Here is a 16,880-nt window from a genome sequence, read left to right as displayed (position 1 = left end):
GTGGCGCGACCTTGGCTCACTGCAACCTCTGCCTCCCAGGTTCAAGCAATTCTCCTGCCTCAGCCTCCCGAGTAGCTGGGACTACAGGCACACGCCACCACACCCAGCTAATTTTTTTGTATTTTTAGTAGAGACGGTTGGGGGGATTTCACCATGTTGAGCAGGATGGTCTTGATCTCTTGACCTCGTGATCCGCCTGCCTTGGCCTCCCAAAGTGCTGGGATTACAGGCCTGAGCCACCGCGCCTGTAATTTTTTTTTTTTCTTAATTGAGAAAAAAATTACAGGCGTGAGCCACTGCCCCCTTTTTTTTTTCTTAATTGAGATGGAGTCCTGCTGTTGCCCAGGCTGGAGTGCAGTGGTGCGATCTCAGCTCACTGTAACCTCCACCTCCTGGGTTCAAGCAATTCTCCCACCTCAGCCTCCTGAATAGCTGGGATTATAGGTAGGTGCCACCCCGCTTGGCTAATTTTTATATTTCTAGTGGAGACGGGGTTTCACCATGTTTACCAGGCTGATCTGGAACTCCTGTCCTCAAGTGATCACCTTCCTCAGCCTCCCAAAGTGCTGGGATTACAGGCATGAGCCACCGTGCCCGGCCCAGATTTTATTTCATCTTACCATGACCTAGGGTAAAACTGACCCCCTCTAAGAAAGTTTTGCGTTTTTGCTCTGGTCCACTTTCATCTCCGTTGTCTAACCCTGTAACTTTTGTAGTATATTTCATCATGAAACATTTCAAAATCATCTTCTGTTTTACTTAATGACTTATGTCCCTGATAAGACTCAAATTCCATAAGAATTTTTTGCAGTTCCTAGAATTCTTGTTACAAACACAACACCTAAATATTTGTAGTTTACTTTCATTATTGGAAGACTTCCTCCAAAGGCAAAGGGACTCTAGCTTGTTGTGGTTAGCTGCCCTTATCAGTGTAAAGGTTGAGGGACCTAGTTTACTATGCTTTTGCCTATATCTGCCTTTTTCTCCTGGAGACAGTTGTGCATTTTTTTGTTTTTTTGAGTTGGGGGAATTCGAACATTCATTATTATGTCTTATCCTAAATTTACACAGGAGAAATATGGGTCTTGTAATAATGTATACTTTGGTAGGCAGAATCCTAAAATGGCCCCAAGATCCCAGCCCCCTGCTGTACACGCTCTGCCTAATCCCCTGAATTTGTGACTATCACTGCCACAGGAAGGTTATGTTATAATGGCACAGCTGTCGTTTAGAAAGGGAGATTGACCTGGGTAGACCTTGTCTCATTAAGGAGTCCATTTAAAGGGACCAGACTCTTCCTGAAGAAGGATATTTGAAATGTGAGAGGGACACAAGGGAGCTTTTTCATTGCTGACTCTGAAGACAGGTAACCTCATGGCTTGGAACTGTCAGTGAGCTTTCGGGGCAGAGCACAGCCTGTTGACAGTGAATAAGGATAGAAGGCCCTCAGTCCTACAGCTGCAAGGGATTGAATCTGCCCACATCTGGAATGAGCTTGAAAGAGGGTGTTTCCCCAGAGCCTTGAGAGGAGACCCTCCTTAGCTTGGCCCACATCTTGATTTCAGCCTTGTGATAACCCAGGCAGAAAGTCCAGCTTGTGAAAACCCAGGAGAAAGTCCAGCTACACGATGCCCAGACTTGTGACCTATGGAACTGACTGCTAATAAATGGATGTTGTTTCAAGCCACTAAAGTTGTGATAATTTGTTATATGGCAGTAGGAAACTAGCACATGCCCCACAAGCTCTATTCCATCCTGTAAACAAGCTCTGTTCCATCCTGATAGTGTTTCATTCAGGGCTGAGATTAAGACACAGTAGAAATCTTAGGAAGACTTGAGGATCTTGGCCATAATTGTTTAGTAGTATTTGTAGAGCAAGACCAGATGTTAATTGGTATGTTTATTTCCTCAGTATGTGTCATGGCATCGGTCATTTTTGGCATAATGCCTCAATTTTCAGGTGCTGGAAATGTACTACTGGACTCAGATGTTCTAGGTCTGCCTGGATTAGGAACTGAACATGCTATAGGAGGAGTAAGCAGCCAGGTTGTGACTGGAGGAAGCAGCTCTGGTGCTTTTGTTCATGACTTGGTTAGAACTGGATTGGATTTTTTTTTTCTTCTCTCACAGAGACTACCATCGTATGGTCATTACTGTAACTGAAAATCCCCTTCCTTTTCAGAAAGGGACAGAAATACATGGTGTCTTTCAGAAAGGAAGTGGCTAATTTATATCCGGTGATAGAAATGGTGGCATCGGGAAGGAAGCGTCCCATGTATATTTCATTATTTGCTGATGAATGCATTCAGTGAATAGAAATAGATGAACTGAGACACAATATTTCTCAAACAGGAAATACTGAGGAATAGATGTGTGAATATGAGGAGTATAGGACATAAAAAGTTGAGTAAAAAACTTCCAACTGCTTTGAGCCTCTTGATTCTGTTTGACCTCCTATTCATCACTGTTTTGAAGGTATTCCATAGGGTAAAGACAGGGTGGGAGGGACAAAAATGACCCAGATAAACAACTGTGGGACATGTGGGTGATTTTATGCTCTGCAAGAAAAGTGATATGTCTTAAATGGAACCAGGTTATTTGGGACCCACTGGACAGCAAGAGGGTTTTGAAATGGTTTGTGACCTCTCCCCCACCTCCCGGCTTGCTGTGCTCATTAGCGTTCCTAGATGGCTGCTGGGTGAAGGGCTTCTCATCATCTCTGTGATGTGGGCCAGTGCGAGAGAACAGCTGCAGCATCTGTTTCTAATCGGGTCGTGCCTTTATAAATACTTCTTGCCTATTTGTCACGTCGCTTCCCTCCCACCCTGTCTTCCTTGGAGTACTGCAGAATCTGTAAGCGTCCCTGGAATGCACACGTGGACCTTGTCATTCCCAAACAGACTTTCTGCTGGTCAGCACTTTGTAACGTTCAGCTGTTACAGGCATTAGTCACTTGGGCTCATAGAGAGACTGTGGTCTTTGGAAATTTAAGAAAAATGTCTTTTTTGTTGTTGTTAATTCTTGGCATCCAGTTAGATTTAACTTCTCAAAAGTTTACACAGACTTTTAGAAAAACATTCTGTCTCTAAGAAAAAAAGTGCTCCTGCTTTGTACAGTTTTTGGATTGTCACACTAGGTGGTTGTTTGCTGAAATGCTGTTTAGCTAGTGACTCCTCTCTTCCCCCTCCGGGGTTATGAGCAGCCCCTGGGGCTCTGTTTGCTTCAGATATTTGTTTCTGGGGACTGCTTTTCAACAGAGTTTTTCATAACAACAGAGTTTTTCCTAATAGGCATGCGACAAATCTAATTTCTGATAGAAGGAAGTGAAACTCTAGTCCCAGGCAAACCCACCAGATCTCACAGTAAATGTGACAGTTACCATTTTATCTGAAGGTAGGATGTAGAGACAGAAAAGGGGCTGGAGGCCCAGGTGGAAGAACGAGAACGAATGTAGCATGGTTATTTCCAGGCCTTTTAGATTCGGCTTCATCCTTAACCAATGTGAGCTCTTATCTGCAAAGTGGGCCTAAAAACTTAATTTTTCTAGTAGTAGAAGCAAGTCATGTTGAAAGTGACAGGGGGAATCAGAAAAGTGGAAAAGTGAGTTGAGGAAAGAGAAATATGTTAATTAATTCTTACAGCAGCCCTGTGAGATAATGTATCTTAAAGCTGACAAAACTGAGGCAAAGTTAAATGACAGTACCCTAGGTGACACAGCTAAACTGTGACCAGAAGTGCTCTTGTCTTGACTTCACATGCCGGGCACCTTCCACTACACTTTCCCACTTTTCCGATTCCTCCTGTCACTTTCAACATGACTTGGTTCTACTATGAGAAAAGTTAAGTTCTCCTATTTTACCCTATTAACCTACCTATTAGCTACAATAAATATTGTGGGCTTATCGCCTCGAAAAAGATCTTTACTAATTTAGTATTATTGTTATTGATGATCCTGGATTTTTAAAATCTTATATATTTTCTATTTAAAAATAGTTTTTTTCTTTTATAATAATTCACAGGTTACAGACACAAAACAATTAAAAGGTAACATTTCCTGAAAATCTTATCAGCCCCAGAGAAAACCCCTACGTGGCATTAATTTTGCAAGGATCTGGAAAAGCAAAATGTGTTCCTTTACTGGGAGTCTTTTGGTGAAAGTTCTTAAAGATAGCACTTGGAATTGGGACAGTTATTCAGTATGAATCAAGTGCTTTTTTGGTTATGTGGTGTGTTTTCCAGGGGTGGCTCCCTGGGTTTGGGATTCAGAGCTCACCTACTTGGCTTTGTGACCTAGGGGCTGGCCCCTGGATGCTCCTCCCTAGTCCCAGCGTCCGGCTGGGCTGCACGAGAAGTTGTTCTTTCCTTACGTTGCCATATGGTTTTTCTCCTAACAGTTCCCCACTTCTGCCTGGCGCTCTCTCTTCTGTTGCTTGTGTGAGACAATTTCCTTGGGGGTTTTCTTGGCCCTAGGCTTGGGATTTCATGATACAGATGACAAGCAGAGTAGCAAATGTTGTTCAAATCATCTTTAAAGAATGCAGTCCTCATTGGTAATGAGATGGTCCAGACATTTTATATTATGAAAGTTACCCCAGCAATGCTTTGAAAACATCCCGATGCAGGCTTCATAACTGTGGTTTGGGTCGAAACTTTCATTCCAATGTTTTCCCTTTTGTATGAGAACTAAGGGCGTTTCCCATCTTCCCACTAACTTATTTTCTTTAAAAGAGAATAGGAAAAGTCAGATAAGAGTGTGTATCTACAGAAATGATTAATCAGGGTACTTGGGTAAAACGGACTTTGAGGACAGTTCGCAAGGCCAGAATGTCTCCAAATACTGGGAGGTGGCTGGTGGTCAATCAGGGATTTTATGTGTGAGACAGCATGTTCTTTTTTTTCCTTTCTTCAGCTCAGTGGCATCTGTACTACTGAAATAGGACCTCAGAAAAAGACATGACCTAAGATGAAGAAGGGGTATGTACCTCTTCTCTTTTCCAAGTAGGTATTCTTAAAGGAGAAAAGAATAATTCATTTACTCTTTTCTCAAGGAGGTCAAAGGAGTGTACTGTACATGTCGCCTCTGCCCTCTGCTGCCCCATGGTTTCATCTCAGCTCTCTTTAAAATTGGACATCTGTTCCCTTGAAACCTGAGTCCTGATCATTTCTACCTTCTCCCGTCAGGCAGTGCCGCTCAGAAAGACTCTTTGTTTTCATCTGAATACATGAAACCTGCACATCAGCTGTACATAGGAGCCACCTATTAAACTAATATCCAACAGTGCTTTGGACTAATACATATTTTTATATACTATAGGCCGGTGAATTTACTCGAAGACTGAGTAATCACATGAGTTATAAGGTTGCACAGCATCTTGTCCTTTGGATAGCTTGATTGTTATGCATTTGTGACTATTTGATTGGCATCTGTGTGCCTCATTACACTATAGGCCCCATGAGTTGTGGAGGCTTTGTTTTTTCATCATGGTATCCTTAGCATTTAACACAGTGTTCTACCCACATTGGTACTTGATAAATATTTGCTGAATGAATGAAAGCATGAATAAAAATTTACTTTTGTTTTTGTGAACAGATGACTAAGTTATATGGAGAAGTTACTTCCTAGGTTTTTTGTTTGTTTTTTGTTTTTGAGACAAAGTATATCACTCTGTCACCCTGGCTGGAGTGAAGTGGTACAGTCTGGGCTCATTGCAGCCTCCAACTCCTGAGCTCAAGCAATCCTCCTGCCTTAGCCTCCCAAGTAGCTGGGATTAAAGGCGTGAGCCATTGTACCCAGCCCTAGGTGCCCTAAAACTGCACCCAGTTTTACTTTGGGGATATAAATCCACTTTTCAAAAATCTTGTGGATTACTGCAGATATAGCCAAACAAAAAGAAATTGCTTTTAGCAGGGCATTTGTAAAGACTGGGCACATAACCTTTTTTCTTAGCTAATTCATATATATTGTAGTTAAAGCAGAAATGAAAAGTTGAGGTGGAAAACATAGAGGTTATGCACATGGATTTCCATGTGGTTTGGAGTTTCCCAGCATAACTGATAGAAACTCCCTTTCATGGATCAATAAAAAATTGAGACGTCTTGATCTGGTGAAAGCAAATATGCTACCAGGAATTTTTCACTCTGTGTGTTGGCTTTCCTTAAGCAAAATGACAGAATTGGATTTATGCATCTCTGACATCCAGACTCAAGAAACCTTAGAATTAGAAAAAAAAACAAAGAACCAGAGACTTTGTTTAGAGGCCATTTGGTTAAATCTTCTCACTTTACGGAGGAGGTACCATAAGCTCAAGGATTAAGTGACTTGGACCAATATACTTTAGTTTTCCATAATGTGAGGCTCTGAGAAAATGTAATCACCATGTCTTGTTAATAAAAATCTCCAACTCTCAACCTGAATTCATAAATGTTATCTCTTAAATTAAAAAAAGAGAAAAATCTTTCTAAACTTAAATTGTCATACCTGATTTTAAAGGTAAAAATTAAATATTGCTTTCAAATGGAAATGTAATTTTAACTTGTTTGAATTAAACAATTAAAACATCACCTTGGTAACATGCTCTCTTGCTTCCACCTGCTGATAAGGATCAGAGGCTATGGGTTACCTAACCACATCTACCGAAAAACTTCAGTTTTAAAAGTAAAGAAAAGGGATATCACTTCAGTTTAAGTATAGTGAATAGAATCCATCTGGGCACACCCAGTTTGTTAATTTCAGTAGCCCCTGGGCTGGATTAAAATACAGTCATATACTGCTTCACAAACTCTCAACAATGGACCACATATACAACAGTGGTTCTGTAAGATTAGAAAACTGTACTGGACCATTTCTGTGTTTAGATACACAAACATTTACTGTTGCGTTACAGTTGCCTACCGTACTCAAGTACAGTAACATTCTGTGCAGGTTTATAGCCAAAGAGCAATAGGCTATTCCATATATTCTAAGGGTGTAGTAGGCGATACCATCTAGGTTTGTGTAAGTACACTGTAGGATGGGATCCCCAGCCCCTAGGCTGCCAGTCTGTGGTCCATCTGGAACTGGGGCCTCCCAGCAGGAGGCAAGTGATGGGTTAGTGAGCAATACCACCTGAGTTCTGCCTCCTGTCAGATCAGCTTCAGCCATTAAATTCTCATAGGAGCCTGAGCCCTATTATGAACTGTGCATGAGAAGGATCTAGGTTGTGTGTTCCTTATGAGAATCTTATGCCTAAGGATCTGAGGTAGAGCAGTTTCATCCCCAAATCAACCCCCACCCCAACCCCATCCATGGAAAAACTGCCTTCCACAAAGTGGCCCCTCGTGCTATGAAGGTTGGAGACTGCTGCTCTAGGATGTTCACACAAAAACAAAATCACCTACTGGCATGTGTCTCAATGTTTCCTCATCGCAAAGTGTTGCATGCTGCAGAAGCAAAAGTGATGGGGAATCCGGAATGCTTCCCAGCTGAGGAGGATGTGGATTCTGCTAACTGCTGATTCTGCAAACAGGAATGTGATTCTGTGGCTCTTCCTCCAGCTTTGTAAATGAGTTTTCTCTTTAGGAGTGGAGTTTCTTCATGCTAGAATCGTCATTCTCTTTTCTGATTTCTTTCTGTTCACTTTTATTGTGATTTTACCTTCTTCGTATGTCCGAGAGCTTTGCTGACCAGCAGCTTCTCCTGGAAAACCTAGCAGCAGTACTAGATAGAACTCCTAATTAATTTCAGATTTATAAATGATAGTTGCCTCTTCCTCCCAGCTAATGTAGGGAAAGGAAGTCCAAGTTTCAGAAGACCTATGAACTGCTAGGCACTCTCATCTGTATCTGCTTAACTCCCCCCGTTACCCTGCCAAGGAGCTATGTATGAGAGTGCCTAGAACCTCTTCCCATTTTTACTGATAGCAGAACAGAGAAGAAAGCAAAGCTGGGATTCAAACCCATGTCTGTCTGACTCTAAGCCTTTTGCTGCCTTTCTCTGGTGAAGCAAGATTTGGAATTGTAGAACATATTTTACAGCAGCTCTTAGAATGTAGGTGGTAGCATACATTCTTACATAATTTGTTTTATAATCATCTCAAAAATAAAGTCAGCTGGGAATTTTCTAAAAAACTACCAGTTATAAACTTCAGGTATACATTCATAATAAAGTGACCTTTTGGGCCTAAATAACATTTATCCAGAAGGGTTCTGCAAGCTGGGCTTTTGTTTCACTGGTAGACTTGGGGAACTTTAGCCTTCATAAAAGGTACCCTCTGAATTTCTCTAGCCAAAAGCTACTTCTCCTCCATGCCTTCCCATAGTTGAGGCCATAGTATTGATGACATGTATACTCTGTAGTACTACATTTACGTCTGTCCTAGCTCTACTGCTACATTGTAAAACCTCTCAAGGGCAGGAACAGCAGTGCTCATCAACGAATAATAAAAATAACATATTTTAGATTTTTTAGTGCTTTGAGCAGTGGGTATTTTTGAATGAACAAATAATTGTATCTAACAGAAGATGTTCTAAAAAGAGAAAAATTAAAATGTCAAGTGAAAAATGAGTTTATTTTATACCATGAAGGTTAGTCATAATCCATTTCAAGATGGAGTGGGCTGTAGAAATTATCTAATTACAAATCCTCACTAGGTAGATTAGCAAATGGAGGGCTATATCAATTAAGATCTTATAGTTAGTTACTTAGCGGTTCTGTGTTGCCCCTTTCTTTTCAAAAATGGTTAAAATTAAGCATTATATTACGGGTTTCATGTGCCATTGCTGCAAAAATCAAAGTCTAGCCTTGGCGTTGCCAGGATCAGTGAAAATATATTTGGAGCTACTTTGCCAGTTTTAATTCTCAATTTCCACCTCTTATGGTTGCCAAAGAATCATGGTTTTACAGAGTATTTTTTCCCCTTTTATTTTAATGTATCGAATGTATGTAACAGCTGAGATCATTGTACTGTCTGGGGCTGCCTGGGAACTTGATAAATCATCCTGAGATAGCAATGACTGTGTTCGACAACTCCGGAACCTGACTTCTTGGGTTCAAATTTCAGCACCTTGACTTTACTAGTTGGGAAACCTTGGGCAAGTTACTAAATGGTGCCTCATTTATAAATTGAGTTTGGGTAATAACAACTAATTTATAGAATTGTTAAGAGAGAGAAATTAGGGCTTTTCTGGAGCATTGGAAATGGTCGGTAAATGTTCACTGTTATGATCTTTATGGAATTCCAAATAGCTTGAGCTACTTTTCAATCAGTATTTTCCTTTTATTGGTCAGGAGAATGTTTAGTGAAATTTTCTCCAAGATTTCATAATAAAGACAATGATGGAGGTAGAATTTTATTGGGATCTGGAAGATTTGAATATGTAAACATTGGCTATGAGGAAATAATGTGAGTAAATTCTGATGGGCAGAAACCTGGGTTTATCTCAAGAACAGTGGTCATTTAATTTAACTGCAGTGTAAGTTGCTCCCTGGGGGAGAAGTGGGAGATTCAGTAGAAATGGAGATTTGGAGGTAGCCCATGGGGACCTGAAATGGCAGGCCAAGGAGTTTGGATTGGGGACCTGTGAGTACCAAGATCCCCTTGACAGCAAGGTGGAGGGAGGAAGTATTAGAGAGGGCGAAATCAAGTCAGGGAGGCCAGTCGGGAGGCTGTTGAATTAGTAGGAATAGAAATATGGAGGATAGTATTGATAAGACTTCAGAGTTGATGGTGAGAGGGAAGGTGGTCTCAAGCATGGGTAAGTACTATTAACAGAAATAGGGCACTCTGGAGAAGGGGTGAGTTTGGGGTAGAGGAATATGATTTCAGTTGCATGAACATCAAGTTTGAAGTACAGATAGGACAACCCAAGAGAACTATTCCTCTAATAGAAATTCAGAACTGGATGCCAAGCGGAGTTTAGTATTAGAGATAAATTCAGTGAGCCATTTCCAGATGTGTTAGTGTTAATGACATGGGAGTATATGCAGTTCCCTGAGACTGGGCCTGAACACTCAAAAAAGACCCCACAATCCTTGGCTTGTGGCAGCTAAGGCAAGGGCTACAAAATGCTGGACAGGAGGAATGCGGTTCAGCTGCTGTGCTGGAGGCACTGGCTAAGGTGCTCAGAGCGGCCCCGGCACGTCCTCCAGTGCTGTTCTCTCCTGTTCTAAGCCTGTTCATAAACCAGAGGAGGAACTTCTTTTTACCCTTCCCTCATCACGTACTGATGGGCAGTGACTCTCGGGTTTCCTTTAATACTGGGCAGAGAATTAGGCTCAAATTATGAAATGTAAAAACTGAATTCTAAAATTTACGTATTCTATCTATATTACAGTGTTAGAAGACACACTCTAAAGATATACCTTTAAATTTCAAAAATGTCAAGACCAAACCGTTTTATAACCCTTCATTTTGTATGTGGTTTTCAATGGGTATAAAAATACTTAGTGGGTGTGTGGGTGGCTTCTCGTGTTTTGGAAATGGTGAGAATATGAGATGCTGAGCTTTGGGTTCTGGGATGAGAGCTATAATTACAAACTCTGATTCTTTCCCAGGATTGGTTTATAGGTGGATGGCTGGTATCTAAAAACCCAGCGATACAGAATCCAGAGCAATAAACCATTCTCCTCTCCCCCTGAAATTAAAAAAAATACCGTGGCAGAGGAGAGAGGGAATGTAGGAGGGTGGCTCTGCCCTGCCTTGTCTCTTTCATGCCATTCACGGACGGTTGAAGTCAGTGACGCAACAGAAGGGTGCTAGGTGCTGCAGGGCGGAGAGGGGGAAGAAGACTCAAGAAATCCATAAAACTAATGGAGGAGAGGAAACCAGCTCATGTGCTGAGAAGTTTTAAATATGTTGCATTTATGGTGGGTAGAACCATGGCTTCTCCTAGTCTGATACAACAGCTTCTGCACAGCTTGATGGAAAGAGTTCTAAAAATAACCCAGGACTCATTTCAAACCCTCCTCCCCTAGTCTTGGCGGATGTGGTAAACACCCTAAAAATACCTGCTGTCTGAACCTTTGAGGTATCTAAAGAGGAAGGGACAGGTATGAGAATTGGGGCTGGAAGAAGTACAGTATTGTTGGAAGGCTTGCCCAGCTGCAAGGACTGCTGCCCACAGGGGCCTGCCCTCAAAGCTGTTTGGTGAGCTGCCTACCATGCCATCCTGTTCACGGATAAGTGCCTACTCTTGAGTCTCATATTCACTGTTGGCAGGTTTCAAGGAAACTATTCATAGACTAGACATCTGTTGTCTGTCCCATTGACCTCAAACTGCAGCTGCCACCATGGTATTCAGGCAGTGTGGTGGCTTTTAGTCTTATTTCACAGAATTAGAATTTTAGAGTTGATATGGACTTTAGACGTTTTATTATTTTTAAAACCATTGAAGTCCATTTCTGGAGTTACATTTCTGTGCCTATATGGTGACCACAGACATATGAAATGGAGTTTTAGTCCTTGCTTATCAAAAGAAATCACCTCTTGATTGTGTAATGTAAAAATAGGGTAACGAAAACCAGTCTTTTGAAAACGTTGACTAAGTGACCCTGTGCAAAGCCTGTTTTTTTGAGACAGAGTCTCGCTCTGGTATCCAGGCTGGAGTACAGTGGCATGATCTTGGCTCACTGCCACCTTCACCTCCCGGGTTCAAGCAATTCTTTTGCCTCAGCCTCCTGAGTAGCTGGGATTACAGGTGCTCACCACCATGCCTGGCTAATTTTTGTATTTTTAGTAGAGATGGAGTTTCACCATGTTGGTCAGGCTGGTCTCAAACTCCTGACCTCATGATCCTCCCGCCCTGGCCTCCCAAAGTGCTGGAATTATAGGCGTAAGCCACCACGCCCAGCCTTTTTTTCTTTTTTTAATAAAATGGAACGTTGAAGCTGAGTGTGGTGGCGCATGCCTGTAGTCACAGCTGCTTGGGAGGCTGAAGCTGGAAGGATCACTTGAGCCCAGGAGTTTGAGGCTGCAGTGAGATATGATCATGCCACTGCACTCCAGCCTGAGTGACAGTGCAACCCTGTCTCCAAAACAAAAATAAAAATAAAAATAAAAATGGAGCTTTGAGGATCATTTTCTCATCTGGACTCCAATATTTTGAATATGAAGTTCATTGACAACACAGCCAGAACCCCAGGAGTCCTGTCTTCAAGGAGAAGACTTCCAGTATCTAATTTCTGAAATTACAAACTGTAACCATGATATTATAACTGAGGGACTGTAGCTGATTTATGCATCTTGAGGAAAAATTTCACAGATTATCTCCAGTAACCACGAGATGCATTCAAAGTTGTGGGGGCAGTCAGTACCATTTTATATAACAGCATAAATCGCCCAATGATTTTATGTTCACTTCCAACCATATCCTGTATGATTTTTAAATGTATAACTCCCTTACCCCAGTCTCAATCAATAAACTTTGCAAAAGTCCAGCAGTTACAGAGCCTGTGCTAGGAGCTGCAGGGTGGAGAGGGGGAAGAAGACTCAAGAAATCCATAAAACTGATGGAGAAGAGGAAATGAGCTTATGTGCTGAGAAGTTGTAAATATGTTGCATTTATGGTGGATAGAGCATTGTCATAATTGTAAGGAGTGTGTATCTTCCACTGTGAGCTTTTCAAAGCCCTTTTATGTATCTGGAAGAGTGTTAAGTATTATTTAACTATGAGTTGACAGTAAATTAAAAGTTTTTCTTGAGCAATGAAAGTGATCAAGACGGCTGGAGGTTTTTGTGGGTTTTTTCGGTCACTTAATGAGTATCTGAAATTGTCACCTCTAGAAGCTCAAATTTCCCTGGACCAGGACACTTGTAACAACGAATGAAATACCCAGGGAGATGGTGTGCTTTGGGAGACTGTGGTTTTGCAGAAAGAGCATGGCTTTGGAGCTGTTAGTGCCCTCAGCTGTGTAGAAGCCAAGGCAGCTGTGGGGGTCTCCTTTTTCCATGCATGTCAAGGGAAGAAGAAGAGAGAACATAGTGTTTGTGATATGTGATATTTAAGTGGCATGTTTCATAGACACCCAGATCTTTCTCCTCTGAAATTCCAGAATGAAGAGCTTCGAAACTTGTCTTTGTCTGGCCATGTGGGATTTGACAGCCTCCCTGACCAGCTGGTCAACAAGTCTACTTCTCAAGGATTCTGTTTCAACATCCTTTGTGTTGGTAAGTTATTCATCACCTGCACAGCAAGAAGTTTGATCCTTAGATATTGACAGGTGACTGTCAGAGAGACATGCTTCAATGAAATCAGAATGATTCATTTATTCTCTTTTTTTCATCAGTAAAGCAAGGTAAAATATCTGTCTTATACATGTCACAAGTCATAAAGACTGAGAGCTGTATTTAGGTAAATGCATTGTACGTTTTGTCACATTACTCAAATTACTATTAGTATTTCTGTCACACAGTCAAACAACTGATCAGTACAATACTGTTAAGATCCCTTAAAGATTTTACTCTGGACTAGGTCTTTGCCTTGGTATTTTTCTTTACCCCTCTAGCCATATCCTTGTTTGTTTGTTTGTTTGTTTGTTTGTTTGTTTTGAGAAGGAGTCTTGCCCTGTTTCCTAGGCTGGAGTGCAGCGGGGTGATCTTGGCTCACTGCAACCTCTGCCTCCCAGGTTCAAGCAATTCTCCTGCCTCAGCCTCTTGAGTAGCTGGGATTACAGGCATCCACCAACACGCCTGGCTAATTTTTTGTATGCCTTATTTTTTTTTTGAACCAAGAAGAGAAAGGTAAAAAAGAAGGGGGATAAAGAAAATCAGAATATAAATCTTCTGTTAGTTTGAAGGAGAAATGTGTGTGGACCAGATAACAGCCATTCTTCTCTCTCCCCATCACACCTGATGAATGGCAGGTTAAACAGCAGTGAAGTGGTTTGGGGTATATTGTGTTGGCATTGTCCTCTGGGCATATTCCTATGAGACATCACTTTGAGACAGACCAAAGAATTCTGTATGTAGTCAAGTGGACCATCTTTTCCCTAAGCTTGGCAGAATGTGTCAGACTTACTTTTCTTGTCCAAGTAAAGCGAACAGAATTTAGAAAAGGTGTGTGTTCAATGTGAGAACCACCATTTACTTATTTGTTATTTATGGAAGTTAGGGGGAGTACAGATATTTTTCTTTTTAAAAAACTTCTTGAACTTCTTGATGACTCTACTGCATGTAGCCTCTGCACTAGGCATTCATTAGGAGAAAGCCACAATTGGCAGGCACACTAGACCAACTTGCTCCCTGGCATTATATCTTAAGCACTGGATAAGAGAAAGACTGGAGAGAAACATGACCACAGCAGCCAACTTTCATCTCAGGCTTTCCCCTTTTCCCTACATGAAGGCTTTTAAAATTCAGCAGGAGATCTCCCGAATGGCAGCTAGTGCCACAGAGTGGTATGAATGGGTTGTCCTTTGTCTCATGATAAACGTTCATTTCAGAGCAGAGCAGTTCTTCATTAGCATAGCAATTTGTTGGCAATTTGTTGGTTTTCTATTGAAAAGTATGCTAAGTTGTAATACCAGGCCAGTTACTATTCAGGCTTCTCTTCTGTGCCTCCCCAGTCCTGTCTCCAAAATCAGCTTTAAGAACATAGCTGAGAGTTCTGTCCTGGCTTCTGCAGGGGACAGTAGGGGGAAAGCCTTCCGGTGGGATCCTGGTTTAGTTGGATACGTGGTGTGCAGTGGGGTGTGCTGGCTCACGGGCTGGCTCCTTGTGTTAAATAGGACAGTTTGGATGCTGAATTCCTCAGAAGCCAAATCGGTACTGCCATGTTAGACGTGTAAAACAGCCCTATTCGGAGTCTCCTGGGTAGGTTCCAATACCTGTGATTGTTAGATGTTTCTTCAGGTTCTATTCTTAAACATGTTTAAAATTAGTTTTTCAAACTAATGAACATAATATGCACTTGTTGTTTAAAATGTTATAAAATGCTTCCCTTTCATCTCCCACCCCCATTTCCATTTCACGGAGATAACACCGTGGGATCTTTCTAGAGACTTTCGACATCTTTCTGTATTAGGAAATTGCTTTTGGTGGCTTCTGGTTCTGTAGGTAGGAGTCCAGTATGGGTCTGCAGGGCTGCATTCCTTCCTGGAACCTTTAGGGAGAGTGCATGCCTTCTCCACCTTCCGGAGGCTGCCTGCATTCCTTGGCTCTTGGCTCCTTCCATCCATTCTCAAAGCCAATCATGTTGCATCACCCTCCTAGTATTCTTGTTTTAGGAAATTTTCCACAGAGAATAGCAGAAAGCCAGCTTAAGTGCAGCTAAGATTCTCCCCCACCCTCCAACACACACTGAAGAGGTAATATCGTGAATTGGGTAATTAAGAGCAGCTGGCTCTAGGAGTTCCAAGAGCCCCGTCAGGCCTCTGTCTCTGGTTCTTGATCCTGCTTGCTTCACATTCAGGCATTTTCTCACAACAGCAGCCTGGCTCCGTCAGTATCACCAACCGAGCAACCTCAGGGGAAGGAACAAGGCATTCCTGACACGTCTCACCCAACAGTGAGGATTTCACTGATTGTCCAGGACTCAGTCACGCACTCAGCCTGGGGGGAAGATGGGGTCCGATCACTCCAAAACTCACGAGGTTCCCCATAGGCAAGAAGACAGGGACAGAAAGGAGATTGGGCTTGGGAGAGAGACACGTAAAAACAGATTTCTCACAGTTACATAGGTGTTCTTTTTGTTTTGCTTTTGCACAAATGAGATCATGCTGTTCATCTTGTGCATTTTCTTTTTTTCGCTCCACAGGAAGTCCTGGATACCCTTTGTTGTCAATATATCTAACGCTCCAGGTCTTTTTCCATAACCCTTTGTAGCCCTTTGGGTGGGGCCAGCATGAGCTCTTTGGGAGATAGGAGTATCAGCATTAAATATCTTTCTCAGAGAGTTGAATATCAAATCCTTTTGCCACAGATATTTTATGGCATAATATCTGTATAAGAAAAAACTGTCAATCAATAGTCCATCTATTTTTAAAGAGTCTATAAAAAGTAGATCAAAATATTTGGACAGCCACATAGAGGAGTAGGTGTTATATTTAACTTAAGAGCATCCATGGTAATTTTTCCTCCTTACTTACTCCTTTCCTCTTACTGCCCATTTGTAGTTTTTGCACAGTATGCACATGTGTGATATTTATAGCATGAATTTATGTTCTTATGATAAAATATGGGAGGGAAGTAAGGATGAAAAATAGTTATGATCCCAGTAAGGAAAATTTTTACCAAAAAGATCTCAGAATTGTAATTTTGTTTTGTGGCATGAGCCTGTAGGTTGAAAGAAAGCACAGGAAATAAACCGGGGCAGAAAATGGTCCTGGGACGAGCTTTGTCCAGTTTCTGAATTAAATGTCTGCTGCTAGAACCCATCTCTGTTGGTCCTGGGAAGAAATGTAATAGAGGAAGAGTAGTTTTCATTTCACTGGGAAGAGAATTCTGATGCTAAATGAGATAAAAGAAGACCTAGGAGTTCATTTCCCTATTCTCTGTTTTGCCACAACACACCCAAATCACCCCTCAAGCTACATTTTAGTTTAAATAAAGCCTTTCATATTTTACCCATACTGTATTTCTCCAGAGAATCTAAATTAGATCTAAATTAGCATTTAGTCCTTTTCCATAATTTTAAATATGTATGTCTTTCTCATCCATTTTCCAAAATGATGTGAACTCTATGAAAAAACCTCATCAACATTGATCCAGCTGTCTGTCCGTTCCTTGTGAACATACAAAGGTGAATAAGATACTGTAACATCTCTGCTTCTGAAGACGAGCCAGTTTGATAGTAGAGTCAAAGTAAATTAATAATACATTTTGAAATAGAAAATTTTTCCACAATTCAACCTTAATTGTTTTGAGGGGATGAGAGAACAGGAATTGAAAACAGGTAAGTTGAAGGCC

General features: G+C 41.5%; 1 protein-coding gene across 15 annotated transcripts in view; it reads left to right on the top strand.

The window, feature by feature from the left end:
• Positions 1-16,880, top strand: part of SEPTIN11 (septin 11) — an 88,203-nt gene that overhangs the window by 30,267 nt on the left and 41,056 nt on the right. For 12 of the 15 annotated variants that reach the window (XR_005197746.1, XR_005197747.1, XM_037733544.1 and 9 more), the window contains exon 2: positions 13,005-13,142. Coding sequence is in view for 12 of the 15 variants with exons in the window: in XM_037733544.1 (XP_037589472.1) it covers positions 13,005-13,142 (138 nt within the window). In the remaining 3 variants the exon portion in view is untranslated. The remainder of the gene's footprint in view (positions 1-13,004; positions 13,143-16,880) is intronic. The other 3 variants (XM_017514784.2, XM_017514778.2, XM_037733545.1) reach the window with 1 other exon arrangement.

Source organism: Cebus imitator, unplaced genomic scaffold, assembly GCF_001604975.1.
Source record: "Cebus imitator isolate Cc_AM_T3 unplaced genomic scaffold, Cebus_imitator-1.0 Scaffold537, whole genome shotgun sequence".
NCBI classification, from domain to species: Eukaryota; Metazoa; Chordata; class Mammalia; order Primates; family Cebidae; genus Cebus; species Cebus imitator.
Note: the sequence above shows the minus strand (reverse complement) of the source record. Positions and strands in the feature narration are given on the sequence as shown.